We start from the raw sequence: 19926 nt of genomic DNA on the forward strand, positions 1-19926 counted from the left end.
AACCCAAAAGATGTTTCCCTATTGCAGGACCCATTTTCTGAGGTCTTCCCTCTGCCCTTCAATCTGCTGCTATCTTGCTCAAATAAGGAGTCCCCAACTTTCTTGCAACAACAGCAAACTTTGCGACTGGGAACACAGGGGCAGCGATCGTCTGCCCCGAATTGATAGCCATCTCCTATACTGAAAAAGTCACCTTTTGTTGGAAGATGGAAGCAGTATTTTCTCTCTAAGGGTCAGCATAAATCTCAGTGAAAAAGTAGATAGGAGAGTTTTCTTCAGCTGCTCCTCTTTCACAAGTAGACATTCAGAGGAATTTGAGAATACCTCCAGTGTTTGCTGAGGGCACTGCTTGCAGGTGCCTTAACTCCGTAAAGGCTCTGCCTGGCATGGAGAAAAGTTGACTTGAATGTATCAGTTTACCTAGCTCAGATGGCATACCAAGGCAGCCTTTCAATAAACGTTCTTGATGGTAATCATTTTAAGAGCTGAAATGAAATTAATTTTGGAGGGGTATGGATTTAGATTTGGTAAAAAGGGCAGCAGTGGTAATTTTAGGCTGTAGGCTTAAGTGTTATGTGGCAAGCCCCTTTGGGCTTAATGGTCTTGTACAGACACCCCTCTCTACTCATTTGGCTATTTTAAAATGTTAGGTTTGGAGCTTCCCCTTCTCTATTTGTCTGGTGGGTCTTGGTCCTGCATTTATGGTACCACTATCTCAGGCTATTTCCTCACCCATCCCTTCTGGAAGCCGAAATGAAGAGCCCAAGCAGTTAATGTTTACTGATACCAATGGGACTCTGGTCTGGTCAATCACACTGTGGTGTCAATGCTTTCCTGGCAGAAGAAGTCAATCCCACAGAAAGATCTGAAGCTACCTACATCTGATAAATGCTAAACAGGTTGAAGCCAATCCTGTTCTGCCTCCTAGTGATCAATATAAGTAAAAATCCAATGCTTCTGAGTAAACAAATACAGAACTTCCATTGGTTGCTGCATATATCAATATGTTTTTTAAAAAAAACAAAGGGATGTTGAACCCTTAAAATGTTAGTTTAAAAATGCTAAGTAATGAATATGGATTTTTGTTGTTGTTCAGTTGTTAAGTCGTGTCCGACTCCTCGTGACCCCATGAACCATATCACGCCAGGCCTTCCTGTCCTTCTCTGCCTCCCTGAGTTTGCTCAGTTTCATGCTCATTGCTTCAGTGATGCTATCTAACCATCTCATCCTCTGCCTTCCTCTTCTCCTATTGCCTTCAATCTTTCCCAGCATCAGGGTCTTTTCCAGAGAGTCCTCTCTTTGCATTAGGTGACCAAAGTATCTGAGCTTGAGCTTCATTATCAATCCTTCCTATGAGCAGTCAGGGTTGATTTCCTTTAAGATTGACTGGTCTGACCTCCTAGCAGTCCAGGGGACTCTTAAGAGTCTTCTCCAGCACCACAGTTCAAAGGCATCAATTCTTCGGCGCTCAGCCTTCTTTATGGTCCAGCTCTCACAGCCATACATTACTACTGGAAAAACCATAGCTTTGACTATGAAATATGAATGAATATGGATAGGAGTCCTTTATTCATGACCCTCTGTGTGTGTGTGCGTGCGCACGTGCCTTCAAGTCAGATTTGGCTCCTAGTGATTGCCTGGACAAATACCTTCAGTTTTCTTGGCAAGATTTCAGAAATGGTTTGCCATTGCCTCCTTCCTAGGGCTGAGAGAGAGTGGCTGGCCCAAGGTCACCTGGCTAGTTTCCAGCCTGATGCTTTAACCACTACACGAAACTGGCTCTCACCATCCCTTGAGCCAGATGCAAACAGGTTGGGTTTACATAACCTGCCAGACTCAGCTGAAATTGGATTGTGGAGTTCGTGCTGTAGTAGCAACAAATCAGTGATTGTTTGAGAATTGTTTGCGACCAAAGCTATCACAATATTCCAGAACATTTATTGATTTATTTTTGGGTACACAGTACTTGTGCTTTATTTACCTGGGTGTAATGTTGGGTAAACCCAACCATAAAATAAGCAGGTGCAAAAGAAATGATTCTGTAAATAACCTGATGACCTCTGAGGGAATCTAGCGGACTGGCCAAAACCTTGTAACCATTTGCAGAAAAATATGCATTTATTTAAAAAATTCATGTGCAGTTGTGAGTTCAGCAACCAATTTTTTACACGGCAAATAATTCACTTTAGGGATAGATTGTGAGTATGGAAATGACCCAAGTGGGACATCCAAGATCCCAAATCATCTCTGTCTCTCCACAGTGCCCAAGGAAATAGCCTTTTATCTTGAGAATATAAGCAGCAGACTGTATGTGTCTCACATTGAAGAAACCGCAACACCAGACAGAGAATGTCATTCCAAGGCTTTTGTTTATGACCAGCCTCTAGCTCTTGTGAATGCAAACTGTGCTTGGGGAGATGGGGAAGATTCTTGCTGAAACTTCATCTAGGGATGAGCAGTGGTTCCACGATCAACGCACTCATGCCCTGATTCCTTCTCTTCTTCTTGGGAGCATGGACGAATTAGCGTTCTTGGCTAACTCAGATCAGAAAACGCAGCTCTCCTTGGTGGAGATTCATGTATATGTTTATTCAGTGCAGATTACACACAGCCCTGGGAATAAGTAACAAGAAAAAAAACAACAACCGTAGTACATATATACTGTATGAAATTTTAAAATCAGGAGGAAAAGAAATCTCAGTTGACTCACTCATTTCCCCCCTCTCCACTCTGGCTTCCTTTGACTGGAATAAGGGCTTTTTATTGTAATAAGTTTTGATTCATTTCTCTCCCCCCACCTCCCTCTGTATTCCCAATTAAAAAAAACACAATGGTGCCTCTGGGTCACCTTTCCAAACATGGCTTGGCTTGCAGCTTTTTCAAGTTTAAAAATGTACATCCAAACATTCAACATATAAATATTTACAAATGTACAAAATAAAAACCCCAGAGGTCAGCCCAAATGCTCCAGAGTCAGAAATGAACAATGTAAAAAGAGAAAGAAATAAAAAGCCTGCATTAGATCAACCCCAACGACACTGATGTACAAAGCAAAGGGAAATACAAAAAGGTTTAAGTGTCTGAAGTGAAAAGGGTCACCAGACCCACAGAAATTTCCCCCTTTCTTCTCAGACTGAGAAGGCAATACTTCCTTAATACTTTGCTTAGAGTCCTTTCAAGTATCTTCCAATTCAATTCATCTGGAGGCCCTCACACCATGCCATTATCCAACCATAACTTAGTGAATAAGCTATCACTGGCTGGGAACGCATTCCACTAAGTTGCAAGCCAGCCAGCCGTCTTATGGCGTAGCATGATGTGCGAATAGCAATTTCATATGAGCCTTTCAGAAAATAATATATTTTTCTCTTTTTCCCCTTCCCGATTTTGGCTGAAAGTTGTATTTTTTTCACCCATTCCTTGTGTGCAGGTATGTGTGGGTGTGAGAGAGAGAGACCTGGGATAAAGGATGTGATGGTGACTGATCCTCTAAAGCAGGGGGGCTGACAATGTGTGACCATTTGGCCAATTAAACCCATCAGCAGCTCACTTATTTTGGACCAAGCCCCACTCAGCCTGTAATTGATTTTAAAGATTGAATTAATATGAAATGACATAAACACGGTTAATTGGATGACTCATCAATCGAACCAATTCCCTTTCTATCAGTTAAACTTTTGGAGGAGTTCCAGGAGTCCATATGCCAAGAGGGGCTAGTATTTCAAACAGCAGGATCTCCAAAATATTGCCCAAAGGGTTAGACTGGCATTAATCCTGAGATAACCTTTCCCTCCACTAGAGGGCAGCAGGGAACCTGTGCTGACATGGGGACTTTTCACTGCAGACAAGCATGCAAGGCCGTTTGGGCAATGGCGCCTTATCTGCCTTTTTAAGAAGGGGAGCAGGCAGGGCTGATGTCAATATTGGGCCCCTTCATGTCTGCTGGACTCATGTCTGCTCAAAGATGCTGGATGAGGAGTTTGGACTGGTCTTGTACATGTGGAAAAGTCATATGCATGTCTACTGGTATGAACACCAGGCCCCTTCCCTCAAGGATGCGGTCAACACATGACAGAGAGGATAAGCTATTTAATCAGAGCAGAAAGAGAGATCAAAGATATCTAATCTAACCTCTCCTTCTGTAGCAGAGGTTCTGCTTAAAACTGCTTTTAAAGGGTCAACAGAAGAGCTAACTGTATAGCTGGAAGTAGGAGCCAAGTTTCCCCTTGGGGTATTCCATTTTACCTTTTTTCCAAATTCATGCCCAATCTGGAACAATTGCTTTTACAGCAACCTGAAAGATTTTCTGGCCCAATCTGTTAATCCTAGAGCTGTCCAGGTACATCTGTTCTTGAAAGTGAAGGCAATCCAAGTCTATTCTTAGGAAAGTAGGGGTCAACAACTCTAGCTTGGAGCTTCTTTGGACTGGTTCACCCAATCCTCTAAAGAAGCCATTCCAGCCTTTTTCAGGAGGCGAGTAAGGATCCATCAACCCACATGGAAAATTGGTCAGGGGAGGGAGGAATCACTTTTCTTAATTTCTAGAGTTGAATTATATCTTAGGAAAAAGAAACCCTAGGATTCCTGCTCTGCATTTGTGTTCTAATGGCAATGTAGGCAGTTTTATGGAATAATCAACAGATGGAGAGTAAGCATTTGCACAGAAATGGGAGGTGGGAAGGAAGCTTGGCCCTGTTTGCTGCCGTGTGATTTCCATGTGCAAAGCCACACACCCACATATGTGGTTCTGTCTTTTTGCAAACATCTGTTGGTTGACCTTTTAGAGAAATGGCATTAGATAAGTACCTGGAACAAAGCAGGACAACTTTCAGGGGGCAGGGGTAGCACTTAAGTTTCTGGAAGGGCCCCAGTGAGCAGAGCAATGATGCAAAGTGGGCATATGGACCCTGACCAGGATTTCATGTCTATTTACTTTTTTCACTAATTTTGATGGTTTTTGTTTTAAAGCAAAAGTTCATGCTACAGACTGTGCAGGTTCACATCTCAGAATGGCAGGAAGGCTTGCCTTCAGTTAGGGGCAACTGAAGTTGGAAAAATGCCAACAGCCCTGGAGGTTCTGGTTGCCTACCTTGGACATTAAGAGGAGACTGTATTTCCTTGACCATGATCAGTATTTGTGCAATCACACACATGTGAAGATTGCAATTTATCCCCAGTTCTACTACTAGATCCTTTATCCACCATACAGTTAATAAAGGTCAGGCGCACATCCAAAATATCAGTACTGTGTCATTTGCACAAGAGGAACCGTGCAAAGGAAGGCCCCGAGTTCTTTCCCGTCTCTCTAGCCTCAAAGACAGTCTTTAGCCTTCCTTAAGGATTTGGGCCTCCAGGAAGTCAACATTTCTAGATGGGGCTTGCCAAAACTGGACAGCTGAGCCTCACTCCTTGCCCGTCGGGGCTCGGCTTGTCACTGTGGGCCCCAATTTTCGATCCTGCAGCTGGGAGCCAGAGGGCAATTGCCATGCTCAAGGTGAACTGCTGAGAAAGCAGCCTGCAGAGTTTCCCTGATATTTCACCCAGAGAGTTCTTCCTAGCCCAAGGACATCTCTGCCTATTTAAAAAGAAAGCATCAGGCTGAGAGCAAGCCCTTCCCTCAGCAGGTCATGCAACAGCCAAGCGATAAGATAAAGAGGAGCAATTCTGAGTAAAAATAGATCTATCTTCCCCTGACCTTCGCCACATGTGATGGCCTCGGACATGGTGACTTAGATCCAACCCCTTGCAAGGTATTTTGGAAGGCAGAACCTCAGATTTTGGGAAGCTCCCTCCACTGGTTAATCTTAGAGGGAACTGTTTTAGTCTCAGCTTGAGCAACAGATCTGCTATCTTATCCTTTAGAGCAATGTTTCTCAACTTTGGCAACTTTCAGATGGGTGGACTTCAACTCTCAGAATTCCCCAGCCAGCAAGGCTGGCTGGGGAATTCTGGGAGTTGAAGTCCACCCATCTGAAAGTTGCCAAAGTTGAGAAACACTGCTTTAGAGCCTCCCTTGATCAAGATCACTAAAAAAACACAATGGCCCAATTTTAAGATAAGCAGAGGTGGGAGATGGAGTCAAACTGTAGCCCTAAAGTAGGTATATTATAGCTAAAGAAAATCTCCCATCCTAGCCCTGTTTAGAAGTGGAAAACTTATGGCTGTCCAGAAGTTGCTAAATGACAATTCCCAGCAGGGCCACTTAGCAAGGTCTATGGTAAGAGACGCTGAGCGTTGTGGTCCACCAACCTCTGGAGAGCCATAGATGCCTAACTCCCACACTGCTCTTGAACACAGCTCCAGAGACCTGTTCCTGGCTCTCGGTTTGGAGTATCTTGGGAACAATGGTTTTCCATCTCCTCCCCACTGTTGTGGCTTCCCCTCCTTCTTCTTTTTCTCTAAGCTCAGAGAGGAACACTTTACTCACACCTTGCATCATCATTTCAGGGACTGCAAAGAAAAGAAGGAACAGGGATTCCCAATTATTTAGCAATAGCAGCAACAAAATGACCTTTTTTCCCTCCTGAAATGAAGCAAGTTGGGGCAACCAGAAGTCGGCCTTTTGATCACACTGTGATCTCAAATTCCATTCGCTTTCTGAAAACACCCTGTTCTTTTATCTTGCTTACCCTTTGGCTCTGACTGGTTGATTGAATTGACTTTTGTGTTAGTACATTTATATCCTGCCCCAACCTACAGCAAAAAGAAAAAACAGACTCAATGCACTTGTGGGTGGGAGGGTGGGGAGGACCCTCTTTGAAAGCAAAAACCCAGAATATTATGGATTAAAACTTTAACCCAGTCTTACTCTGCTTTTCTGCTTGCAGAGGGGTTTTATTTTTCAATGCGGAGAAGCGTTTTACAAGATGATTCTCCACCTGTAGCCTGCCTCTTCATTATTAACACATTCGGATGTTGCACTTTTAGAACAGACCTAATTTCTGAGGAAACAGACGAGATGAAGTCATCTGGTTCCATCGTACTTGCGCAAACAATCACCATCAGGGGAGACCCTACATCCGCTTTAATTCATCAGGATTCAACTAGGTTGGGTGGCACAAAAAGAGAGAGGAAAGGTCAAGTGGGAAAAGGGGAACGGAAATACAGAGTCAGAAAGGAAAAGAAATAAAATAAATGAGTAGGCGGGCCTATGGAAACAAATGTAATAAAGGTTAAAATATATAAGGATTTAAAAAGGTATCTCTTCAACACTGCAGGTTGAGGTTAAAGTCCTGGGTTTGGGAACGCCGAAAGCTTCTGGCTTTATTCAGGCTAAGATTCCATCTATCTCTCCATCTCTCAGTCTTTTCCTACTGGGGCCTCCAAAGCAGCATTCTGCATCTGGTCCTGGATTCCAGTTGAATTGCCCAACTATCCGGTCCAAAGATTGTATTGCTAAGGGATGACAGGTGCTGGACAGTGCAGGACAGCTAGAGGATGACCAGCAAAGAAAGGGTGTTCTCAAGAAAAGACCACCAGTTGCTCTTCACCCTTCTTTGTCTTCCATGTTCTGGCTTTGCAATGGCCCCAGGTTGTAGAATTGACAGTATGGGTGGGAGAGATTCCTGGGAAAACCCTGAATGAACTCCAAGGAGCTAAAAGTTCAATACACACCCACACGCAAACTGACACACACTTATCCATGAGTCTCAGTTCGGCATTCCCCAGCTCCGGAAATGCCAATGCAAGAGTAGGGAGTCTTTTCCATTCCCACTGCAATTTTGTCCAAGCTGTGTGTTCTCTTTTTCTCTCCAGTCTAAGGCTCCAGCCCTGATCTCTGCCATCTCCAGGTGTCATTGGTAGTTGTTTTGTTTTTTTTTAAATCCTCCCTTCTCAGGTACATCTCCCCAGTCGATCTCCCATTAAACTTGGGTCAGGAGGTGGTGAGACAAAGAGAATGGGGGACAGCCGTGGATGTTCCCTGTGCAGTCAAAGTACAGAAAGATGAAGGAAGACCCTGTCAACAAGCAGCAGCCAAGGCTCTGGACAAGAGGAGCCTCCATGCCCCCAGTCCACATCAGCACCAGGAGGTGGCAAAGGTTTTCTGGCCCATTGCTGCTCTGCCGATTGGAAGGCTGTGTTCCTCCAGCTCCAAGCAGGAACAGAGCCTGGCCCAAGACAGGGACTTCCACGTTTCAGCCTAAGGCAACCCTGAGAAGGCAAAGGATGAGTGCTAGTTCCAGGGGTCAGGAAGGAGCCTGTGCCATGGGCCAGGCTGGTGAGGGGGCCGCTGACAAGTTGGAATGTACGTTGGTGCTGATGGTGAAGTCACTTGGCTACAGGGAAGAATGGAGAAAGGGAGAAAAGTGAGTGCAGGGGAAAAATCTGCTATTTAGCATGACTAACAGGCTAGAACTCTCATTGCCTGCTCTTGAACCCAAGAACTTCTTCATGCCATGCAGTTGCTCAACCACTGAACTACAGACCTCCCACCATTCTTCAAACAGAAGAATGCAAATACTTATGAACCTAGAAAACGGCGTTATACAGATTTGGACCACTGGTCCAGCATTTCCCAACCACAGCAACTTCTGGAATGTATGGACTTCAACTCCCAGAATTCCCCACTCACCATGGCAATTGCTGAAGACTGTTGGAGTTGCTGCACACATCTGGAAGTTGTCAAGGTTGGAAAACACTGATCTAGCCTAATATTGCCCACACTGACTAGCAGCAGCTTCCCAGAGTTTCAGGAAGGATGTAACGGGCACCCAGAAATTGAACCTGGGAACTCCTGCAGTGTTTTATCACTGAGCTACATAACATTCCTCCAATCTCCAGTCTTTAGGCAGAGATTCTATATACTAAGCTTCTTCAACCTGGGTGAGTTCCAGATGTATGGATTTCATCTCCCAGAATTTCTCAGCCAGCATGGTCATTGCTAAGAGTTCTGGGAACTGAAGTCCACACATCTGGAGAGTGCCCAGTTTGGAGAAGACCCATATGCAAATTTACCAGAGAGTATGTCCATTCAAAAATAAGCTTTTGACAGATAGTCAAAAGTATGTCTTGAAACTGAAGGCACAACACTGCTACATTGCTTAACCAGGCTTAGCAGTACTGAAGAACGGAGTGAGCTGCTGCAGCGATATAAAGCAAGAAAGGAACAAGATTGGATCTTACGTTACGGCGGAAGAGCCGCTGCAGGAGGCTACGCTTGGGTGGGTCAGGGAGCTGCTTCCAGTCCAGATCTGGGGATCGGGTGCCATTTGGTCCAAAGATGTTGAGATCTTTAAAGCACTCTGTCTCGATCATCTATGTAAGTGGAAGAAGATGATGCAGTTAGTAAGAATGGTGGGGAGAAAAGGTGCTTCATACCAAAATCCTTAAACAGATAAAGCTGGACTGAATGGATAGCCGAGGCACCCAACTCTCACCTCTATGTGCCTCCTTAGATCAAGAGGCTTTGCCAGTAATGATCTCTTAGCTTAGATTGCATCAGCTCCAATCATCACCAGTGCCTTTAAGCCGGATTACAGGCAGGAGGTGACCAGAGAAAGCAGAATCAGCTGGAAAGGGGAATGGGCTTTTCATCACCCTTCCCATGGGTTATCCTTCAGGGTTCTTTTGGCCAGCATTCTGCCTCAGCCATACAACCACACTGCAGTAAGGGCAGTCCTTGCCCCAAATGGGCCAACTTATGGCATCCACAAAAAGACATCCTATGTTTAGTGCAGCAGGATAGATCAGCTTGATCTTCTTGATTTATGCCCATGTGGAATTCCCAGCCAGCAGAGCTGAAGAATACACCTCTAATGTACAATGATATTCACTGCTGTGGCCTTTTCCTCACTAACAGGGTTTGCATAACATCACCCAGCCATCATTGTCATGCCTGACCCCTTTATTGCTATTTTGGCACGATGGTGGTTGGAGGACTTGGAAGATGCTGTAAGCTGCTACTGAAGAATGACCTAGGGCTTTGAAGGAGGGCATAATAGAGTGCTACTTGGTGCATGGGCCAATTTTGCAAAGGGAAGAAGAAAAATAATAGGTTAATTGCTTTTTGGTCCAATTACACCAACCTGAAGCTCACTGTCTTAAGGGCAGTGACATCAGACAGAACATTACAAGTGGCTCACTGAACTGTGGACAATTGGAATCAGAAGTGTAAATTTCTAATCTCTTCCATGCAGCTATGACAGATAAAATCAAAGATCATTTGGGCTTATTTACATTAACTGGATCAATGATTGGCATGGCAGCCACTGTGTTTTGAATTCGGGGTTCAAGTGCTGGTTGAGCAATTAAAGCTTTTATTGTTCTGTTTCACTTAGTGTAACTCCTGCTTTGGTATTTCTAAAAACAAGAGGTAGTATTCAACTACTTGGGATACATCTGTCTCTTCCCTTACTTGTAACTGTCAATTCCTCACCTCATTCTGCCAGGGGATAGGGACGCAGCCTGTGGCAAATTTGGCATAGAAGTCATTGTCGGCTTGGTCTAAGTTGACACCCTTCACAGTGGAGAATTGTTCGATGTCCAGTACATCCTTACAGTACACAGCCCGAGGCTATGGAAAAGACAAGGATTCCAGTAAGTATGTCATCTCTAGGACTTACGTATCAAGATGTGCAAGTCATGTGCAAGAAGAGGTGGACATGTTCCCTTTGAAAACCAAGGGAAGGATTGGGACCAGAAAGTTGAAATTAAAAGAAAGGAGATTCAGGATGAATATTAGGAGGAGTTTCCTGAATATAACAACAATTAAGCAATGCCACCGTCCACCTAGAATGGTGGTGGAGGATTCCTCCTTTGAAAGGATTCCTCTGTTGATTCCTCATTTGATGCAGGGTGGGAGGCTGGATGGCCACCTGTTGGGGATGATTTTGTAAATTCCTGCCCTCAACTATGAGTAAAACTAGTAATACCTGTAAAATCTCTTCTAGCTCATTTTATGATACTAGATCTAGCTGAAAAGGCATAAAAGGGATACCGAGGAACACCATAAGATCATTTCTGTTTCTTTTATTTGGCTTCTTTGGGACAGATTTGGAATTTGGGGGAGGGAAAACAAAAGCTGGTGAGGATGATGGATAGACTGTAGGGAAACTAATGCTATGACAAAAGGCAGAAGAAACCAGACATGGTTAGGGTGAGGAACGGGGATATGATAGCACTCTTTCAAGAGCTGAAGGACGGTCACAAAGATGACAGCAAAGAGATCTCCATTACCTGAGAGGACAAGAATAGATCTAAAGCCCTGAAGTATCACAGACTGGACAGCTCATGGTCCAAGGCTGTAAGAAACTTCCTGCCTCTTTTTTATTCTGAAGCCCCTAGAATTCCCTACAATTGGGGCACCAAATTGTGCATCCATAATTGCCAAAAATCAGGGGGTTTCTCCTATGTTGAAGCAGGAAACCCAGAAGCAGTCCTGCATGCCTAAAATAGATTTAACCTCATTTAAAAGACAAAGAATATCCCAGTACAAAAAACAACTGTGGAAAGAGGAAAAATTTGACTCTGCCCACTTTGGATTAACCCCTACAGACAAAAATTTGCCTGTCCATGGTCTTCCTGTCTCTCTCCTTGAGTTCCTCACTCTTACTTGTAAGAACTTACATCTGGCACGAATGAGGGCTTCATAATCCCAGCTTCCAGTCGCTTGAAATTGATAGTCTTGAAGAATGGGTGCTGCTTCACCTGGACAGCCCCCTCACCTTTGCTTCCAAGCCGCTGTTTGGAGTCTTTAGTCAGGAGCTGAAAGGAAAAAAGGACTTCTTGTAAGTGCAGAAGGTAAAGCCTGTGACAATGTTAAACTCAGGACTGTAATACTGCCATAGGACATAAACCAACTTGGTTCTCAAACCCACTTTGTTCCAGAATATTTGTTGGTCCTGAAAGTGCAGCTTCTTATAATGGAAAGAAACTACCCACACAAAAGAGAAAGGAGTCACCCACCCTTGGCTGAGGCATTACCAATGGAAAAGAAAATCATGGGGAGTCCCAAAATGGCTAAACATGCAGTACAACAATAGCATGGCATGGCTGGTGATCAGAAGCACCCCTTGCTGCAAGTTTTTGTATCTCTTAATGCCAAGGAAATATTTACAATATAGCTTTTGAAAACCCCTGCAGAGTTGAAATCTGGTAGCTTATGTGAATAAGATTTGGGGCTGATTGACTCAATACACTGTATCCAACCCAGCCCACACACATATACTTGTGCACATGTACACACACACACACACACACACACACAATTTATCTATGCCCAGCTAAGCAGCTTAGCCCAGCCATTTGGCTGATCACAAAACTCTAGCAGGCCCTTACTTGACAGACCCAGGGGAAATTCAGTTGACAAGCTGAAACAATATCTCAGCAGAAGACAATGGCAAACTACTTCTGATTGTGCCCAGACAGGTTCACGTAGTCACCTAGAGTTGACCTCAACTCAGGGGATATTTGATTCTTCGCAGGATACTACAGACTCATGGCAAAGACTCCTCCTTATTTTTCTCGCTTCCTCGTCCTTCCCATCACTTACCAACTTGCAAATGGCTTTGGCATCTTCAGAGAACTTGTCTGAATATTGCTCATGGTCCTCCTGAACCCGCTTTTCCACCTCCTCTCTCTTCACCCGTTCCTTGCGGGCCCGGAATGGTGATTGGCCCTCGATCATCTCATAGATGAGGCAGCCAAGCCCCCACCAGTCTGGGCTGAAGGAGTAGCGCTCATTGTTAATTACTTCAGGAGCTGGAGAGGGGAGAACAGGGGTGGAGGGAGCACAGTTAGAGACCACAATTTCATGTAAGGCACTTGATCCCTGGTATCTCAGCTCAGGTTGCAGGTGATGGGAAAGAATCTTCTCTGTTTTGTTTCTTGGAGAACAACTGTTAGTCACAGGTGATAATGCGGGATCAGATGGGCAAGAATCTTTCCCTTGGTAAGGGGGAGGAATTAAATGCGTTGCTGTTTAGCAAATAGCAGCACTTAACTGAGTTGGGCTGGTTGAAAAAGCGATACAGGGTTGGACATGGTTAGTTCTTGGATGAGAGACTACTCAGGGTTGTAGTCTACATTGGAAAGCTGAAAAAAGAAGGCAGTAACAAGCCATTTCTGGATTGTTGACAAGATTTCACTGGGGCTCAAGGGAATCTTTACCTTATTTTACTTATAAATGGGCTATATATATACATAACAACAGAACCAACAATGATAATAATGGTAGAAGTTTGGTTTTCAGCCTAAAATAACTTTCCTGCCCTTGTTTTAAAGTACTATGCCCTCTCAGCCTGTGTGATTAGGTAGACCCAAAAACAAGGTCCATGGATTGAGCCAAGTTTCTCTGGAATCAGCAATATAACAAGACCTGGAGCAGCTCTCCAGCACATACCCATGTAGCCCACAGTTCCTACACGGCCACGGATGGTGTCGCCTTCTGGGATCTTAATGGCCAGCCCCAGATCTGAGATCCGGATATGACCTAGATGGAAGAAGGGAGGAGGTGATGACAGAGGTTAGGGAATTATGATGGGTATCCTGTGATATTCCATGATGAATGCAGCTCTGAGGAAAGACAGTTCTCAGTGGCAGAAATTCTAATTTGTACAAAAATGAGTCTGCCTTGTTGGAGAGGAACTAAAGTACAGTAGTGGAAGATGTGTTTGGATGAAGGAGGACCTGGCTGTGACTCCTGGCATTTCAAGGTAAAAGTGATCCTGAAAGTCTATAACAGGAAAAATTCAAAATACAACACTCAGAACTCACCATCATCATCCAGGAGAATGTTCTCCGGCTTTAAGTCCCTGCAGGGGAGATACAGACACAACCCAGAATAAGAACCAGATGACCAAGAGGGATTTTGGAACACTTAAAACTTTCCCAGCATAATAGATGGTTTGATTTTTTTCTAGGCACCTCCAGATAAAAGTACTTCCAAATATCCACCTCTCTATTGGTTGTCCTTCAAAGCTCAAAGAACCACCTTCTAATTTGGACAGTCTTTTCGTTTTGCAGCTGTTTTTAACAGTCTTCACTGCTGCATTTCATGGTTGTTTGTTCACTTCCTGGTTATGTTTACCTTTAACAGAGCCTTCCCCAGACTAGTGTGCTTGGGAGCCGTTCAACTACAACTCCTTCAACTCTCCTGCAAGCGCAGTCATGTTGATTCAGACTTCACGTAAGTGGAATTAGTCTGATGACGTATTATTGAATAAACATGGTTAAGAAACCATGGCATAATACAATGGGTAAATCCATGAAGGAATGCTTGCACATGTGCAGACAAGTAGCTGCAAAGTATCACACACCCTTCCCGCTCCCCCCCCCCTTTATATGACCAGCAAAGAACCCAGAATTCACAACACCAGTTGTCTGGTTTGCTATTATGTGCAAACCAGAAATAATTCCTTAAAATAGACTCCTGTCAATTATTACACGAGCCAATCACACATCCTGGCTGATTTTGCTGGTTTGTTTAACAAGACAGAATGTATTTTAAATCAGAATGGTCTTGTTTTATAACACGCAGGCATTTCCCTGACTCTTTGCCAGTGATTACATGTAACTGATGCTCCATGGTTTCCAATGTGCATTAATTTATATTTATTTTAATGTATTGCATTATAGTGCTTTTCCCCGTTTTAGTGTTTTATTGTAAAGTGCTGTGGGTTTTTTTAAAAAAATGAATATATATGTATATGTTTAATAAGTAAATATAAATAATGCAATACAATTTTTCCCATTATCTAAACACTTTCCAGTTATTTTCATTCCATTTGTGGCCAGCTGTGTTGTGTGCATTATTGAAATTAGATCATTTTTAAGCAAATCATAGCATTATTTTATTCTAGTGCTATTGACCTACTATGAAATAAAGCAAATTATGATTTCAAAAATGGGGAGGGGGTTCTAAATGATGCCTGCACGAAATTTTTTAATGACTGTATGAATACATGTTATTTTGCCAATGACACCACTCATGAGAGAGGCTCCAGCTGTAGGTCAAATATAGAGCGATGCATGGATAGATAACACAATATTCCCAGATGGTGCGTTTGTACTTCCAGTTTACAAGGAAAGAGAAAAGACTAGGGAACATTCACAGTGCAGATTTCAGCTGTGCAGGTATGGCTCCTGTGACTTGGCACCATTTACACACAAGAGGGAGCTAGCAGTAAACTTGGGAGAATCCCAATTTATGTAGAAATAGAAAATATACTTAAGGAGAAAGGTTAACAGAGTGCGCTTCCCCCAAACAGACCAATGAGAATAGAGAACAGTCATGGGTGTGGAATGCAGGCTGCTTGGGAAGGGGGGCTTGTGAAGAAGAGGTGGGAGGGGAGTGGAGATGAAAGGATCTTTTTTGGAAGAGGATGTGATCATCTAACAAGCTTAGTGATCAGGAGTACCACACTCTACAGCATTCTGTTGCAGTTTTCACTGATGAATGTTACCCAACACCATCTGAATGCTGCAGAGCAATCTGGGAAAATTTTGAATCTCAAAGAGATAGATGACCGCCCATAGGAAGCTGTTTCTAAGGCTCTACAGATGGACAGTTGTCTTCAAGTTTAGGTCTATGATGTATTCATTTGGTCAGTAACGTCAAATGACAGGCTGATGAATGTTATCTGGTGCCAAATCTGAGTGCTGCTTTAAATCTCAAAGAGACAAATGACCACGCTGGAGTTCAGCATTCAAAAGGGATACAGAGAGGACTGGATCCATTTGTCTAATCCATTATGGTTTAGCACTTCTCTCCCTCTGAAATTGTTGGTCACAACTCCTAAAGAATCCACATGGAGTGTGCCAGGTAGAGAAACGCTGGCTTAGCAGTTGATTCCCTCTGCCATTCTGATACCTCAACACTTAATCAGGTGAAGGATGCTGATAATTTCCCCATGATGCCAGCTATGCAACAAGAGAGACCTTATGTTAACACTTTCTCCATCTTCTTGGAACCAAGAAATAACTCCGACCCCTCTCACCTGTACACAATGCCCTCCCGGTGCAAATGCTCAAGGCCACAGCAAATCTCTGCAGCATAGAAGGTGACCCGTTCATTGTCAAAGCCTGGGTTGCCCATGTTGTAGATGTGAAACTTCAGGTCACCTCCATTCATGATAGTAAGGACCAGGCAGAGAGCATCCTTGGTCTCATATGCGTAAGCCAAACTGACCTGTAGGCACAGATGAAAAAAAGGAGCAGCTGACTTCAAGCAAATATTACATCTAGTCCAGAACTCTGCTTTCTATAGTGTCCAACCATCAAGAAACTTGTAAACAGCAATCATCTTCCTTCCATTTATCCTCTTCCACAAACAGACAGCTTAGGAACACAGGAAGCTGCCTTACTTATTTTCTTTTTTGTTAGGGCTGTGCACACTTTGAAAAGGAATCTGTCCAAGTCCTTCAGAATGCAAGCCCAACTACTCTGCTACTAATTAAAGCAGCCACAAGTTTTTTCAGACTTGTGAAGCCTGAAGAATGGCAGGGCTGCTTTAAAAGTCACATTGGGTCAAGTAATTTCTGGAAATTGGAAGTGCAGTTTTGGTACAACATGATTTTCCCAGTTATATCTGGAGGAGACAGACATGAAAACTGGCCCATGCTGCCCCTAAAACATACTTGATCATCACTTTTGAATCCAGGAAGCTCCATTTAATTTTCAAAGTCAATAACTGCAGATAAACCAACCATGCTGAATCTGATACTGTGAAATTCCCCTTAGAACATAGAGCCAGATGGCATTAGCAAATGAAAGTCTTTGGATATTTCAGTGGAAGTGTCTTCTAAAGGCCAGTACCAAATGCAGTAACCAGCAGCACAGTCAGGACTGTTGCTCACCACAAATCGGCTGTTGACCTTCTCCAAAATCTGCTTCTCGTTCAGAGCCATGGCTTCCCCTTTCCGTTTCTTGATGCGCTTCTTCTCCAACTTTTTGCAAGCATACATCTTCCCTGTAGCACGCACCTGGCAAGCACAAACCTAAAGGCAAGACAAGGTGGGAGTTCAGGGCCACATTTAGTGGTTGCTAGTGGCTGAGATAAGCCCTACTCTGTTAAAGCGAGGTTCCAACATTTAAGGTAGCACTACTACTCTTGCATCTTGACATTTCTTCTTCACTTGAAGTCATGAAGAATAAAGCCCTTCCTCCATGTCACCTCCCGGATAAGTGAAAACCACAGGTCTTCCTTAAAGGCATAACAATGACTTCTGAATTTGGCTTATGTTCCAGAAGTTCTCCAAGCATCAGATCAGCAGAGAACTCATTTCCCCTATTAAAAGTCCTGTTGAGCCAAACTACCTATTACACATAAATGTTATGCTTATTTGCCTTGATCATTATATAAAAACCACTTGCAAGAAATATGTATCTTAATGAAAACAGCTTTAGAGAAGCAAGAAGGCAAAGCAGGAAATGAAAAGTCATCCCCTCTTTAATCTAGATGATTCCTTGGGTGACCTTGAAGGCATATTTTGACAAGTGGGCAACATCTGAGGGGTGGAGACTGCAACTTAGCCTCCCAAACTTCTGAAGAGGAGCCACACAACACTGTATTATTCCAGTGACACCACTGGAAAGCGCAGGGCTAAAATTGCTCAGCTTGTTTTTTTTCTCTTTTACTGGGAGGGATAAGGGGGTGAGGGGGTGGGAGGACTCCTAGAGGCAAACGGTGCTCATTGCCACTCTAATCCCCGCTGTCCATTTGCTACCCAATTTCAGCAGGGTAAATACAGGAAGTTGTGGCTTGCTGGATGAAGAAGGCAAATATGAGGAGAGAGTTGATTAGGAGCAGGGAGGATGGAAGGAAGGGGAAAGATCATGAGCTCTCACTTGCACTAATACATAGCTCCCTCTCAAAGCAGCTTTTAAAAGAACAGAAGGATCTCTGGCTGCAATTACATGTCCTTGCAGACACCAAATGTTGCTATGCAGCCTCTCTTCCTAAATAAGTGACCCTCTAGAGCAGTGTTTCTCAACCTTAGCAACTTTAAGATGAGTGGACTTCAACTCTCAGAATTCTCCAGCCAGCCATGCTGGCTGGGGAATTCTGGGAGTTGATGTCCAGCTATCCTAAATTTGTTAAGGTTGAGAAACACTGCTCTAGAGGGTCCAGCTGCTAGCAATGCTTTCTCTCCCCATGATCTGCTTGGATTCTGGGTCATCTTTCTGTTGGTGGCCACATTCTACATTCTGGATTGGGCTTTTAGGAGGAGCAGGAAGGAGATTGCCTCCTTATTTTTCTAATATTTTGTACTTCTGTAAACCTTGAGGGGTCCACAAAACATGGTGACAGTGTCTTTATTCCTCAGCAGGGCTCAGCTTGGCTACAATCCTGGTGGAATTAAAAACCCTGAAGTTGCTATTCAAATGCTTTGTTCAATCAATCTAAATATTTATAGCAGGTGCAGGTAGTCTGTGGCCCAAATTCTATTTGGAGACCACCCCCAAGACCATGCTGCAGAAATCAAGTGGCAAGATGACATTTTTGTTGGTGTGATTTTCTTTTTTCTTTTTGCTTCCCTCCTTCCCCCTTGCCAGAAAAACTAATGTGAACATGGGTAACAGGAGCCCTCTGCAAGATAAACAGTATCACCGTTTTCTACTGTTACCCACCTTGAAACAGCCTAAACTGTATTGCCACCAAACTGCACTGAATTTTGGCCATTTTGGCACCAAAGTTCAGCAGTGCAATTTGGGGCAGGTTTGGGGAGGTTTTTTCTAAGCGTGGAAATGAGAATGGTTTACTTCCCAGTGACTTCCTCCCTCCATGTCCATCCTTGAACCCTCCAACCCAAAACCAACACTTGGGCAAACTAAACTGTCTCAGCCTCAGCATATGAAGTCATCACCCTTAATTTTTAGCCTGACTTTTGGTTCTGAAATGGAGCCTCAACCCCCTCACACACAACTAATAACTAGGATTTAGGTGGAATAACCAGGAAATGAGTCATGCCTATTTTTTTTACATAATGTAACTGCAGCCTCTGTGTTGAGATACTAGACTTAGGGCTGCACACCTTCAGGCTCTCAGCAAATGAGCTCATGAAGCAGGACTATACGTAAACTCTCCCCCCCCCCTCCCCAGCCTGATCTGTCTTGACCAAAAAAAAAAAAAAATGTAGAAAAAGTGTGTAAACATGTTTAATTGAATGAAGTTGCAACTCTCCATGGAATTGGAATTGGGTTTGTTGGGCTCCAGCCCTCATGGAAAGTTGTGGTCACATTTAGCTTCTCTGCAGACCTTCCCCATCAAAACAGGAACATCAGAGAAGAAGGAAGTAGAGCTGAAGCACTGGCACACATCCTTCTCCACCCCCTTCTTTCTTAGAGTTCTCTAGATTTATTTTAATCTCATTTCAGGACTTCCAGTGGCCCAGAAGAGGACAGGATGAGTGGGACTTTCCTGATTTCTTGGATATTTTGGTGGCCTCCAATGCTTCTCTGGTTGGAATGATTTATAAGCACCATCTACTCCTGCCAAAAATGCTGCTTTCCATAAATGTCACTGTGAGACTTTTCTCCCATAGTTTTTCACAACTACCCGAAACTCATTGACTGTGACCTCTTTGGAGGACTTGCAGATGAGATGCTCTGTTTCTCCATTATGCCCGATTCAGGTAACGGAGCATAACTGCTGAATTAATGCTGGGTGCTCCTAAGCCATAATATTGTATGCTTGCTTTTAACTTAGTGGGTTGCAAACTACAGGCCAGAGAGAGAGGTGTGAATTCAGCCAAGTGTCGGTTATTGAACAAGACCAATCATAGCTTGGTGTGATATCCATCTAGAGTTTGGAATTACTACTGAAGCTCTGATTCCAAAGTCTGGAATTACTACTGTAGTTCTGAAGATAGAGGCTATTTTACGAGGTGTCTCCTTTGCTAGAAGAAACTAGGCTCACTCATTTCTGGATAGGATTATATTACCTCTTTAAAAATTGGGATCACAATTTGGAGGCGTTCATGCTCATAG

At 43.7% G+C, this 19926-nt stretch overlaps 1 protein-coding gene across 1 annotated transcript in view; it reads right to left on the reverse strand.

The window, feature by feature from the left end:
- Window positions 1–2568: 2568 nt before the first annotated feature.
- Window positions 2569–19926, reverse strand: part of LOC103064613 (G protein-coupled receptor kinase 5-like) — a 71575-nt gene continuing 54217 nt past the window's right edge. The window contains exons 8-16 of the mRNA XM_007432849.3: window positions 16794–16934; window positions 15936–16126; window positions 13714–13751; window positions 13340–13429; window positions 12491–12699; window positions 11566–11703; window positions 10376–10513; window positions 9124–9255; window positions 2569–8276 (exon numbers count right to left, since the gene is read on the reverse strand). Coding sequence (XP_007432911.1) covers window positions 8187–8276; window positions 9124–9255; window positions 10376–10513; window positions 11566–11703; window positions 12491–12699; window positions 13340–13429; window positions 13714–13751; window positions 15936–16126; window positions 16794–16934 — 1167 coding nt within the window. The 3' untranslated portion in view covers window positions 2569–8186. The remainder of the gene's footprint in view (window positions 8277–9123; window positions 9256–10375; window positions 10514–11565; window positions 11704–12490; window positions 12700–13339; window positions 13430–13713; window positions 13752–15935; window positions 16127–16793; window positions 16935–19926) is intronic.

Source organism: Python bivittatus, unplaced genomic scaffold (genome assembly GCF_059951505.1).
Source record: "Python bivittatus isolate LINGU-HERP-01145 unplaced genomic scaffold, Pbiv_v1 ctg000320_np1212, whole genome shotgun sequence".
In the NCBI taxonomy this organism is placed as follows: Eukaryota; Metazoa; Chordata; class Lepidosauria; order Squamata; family Pythonidae; genus Python; species Python bivittatus.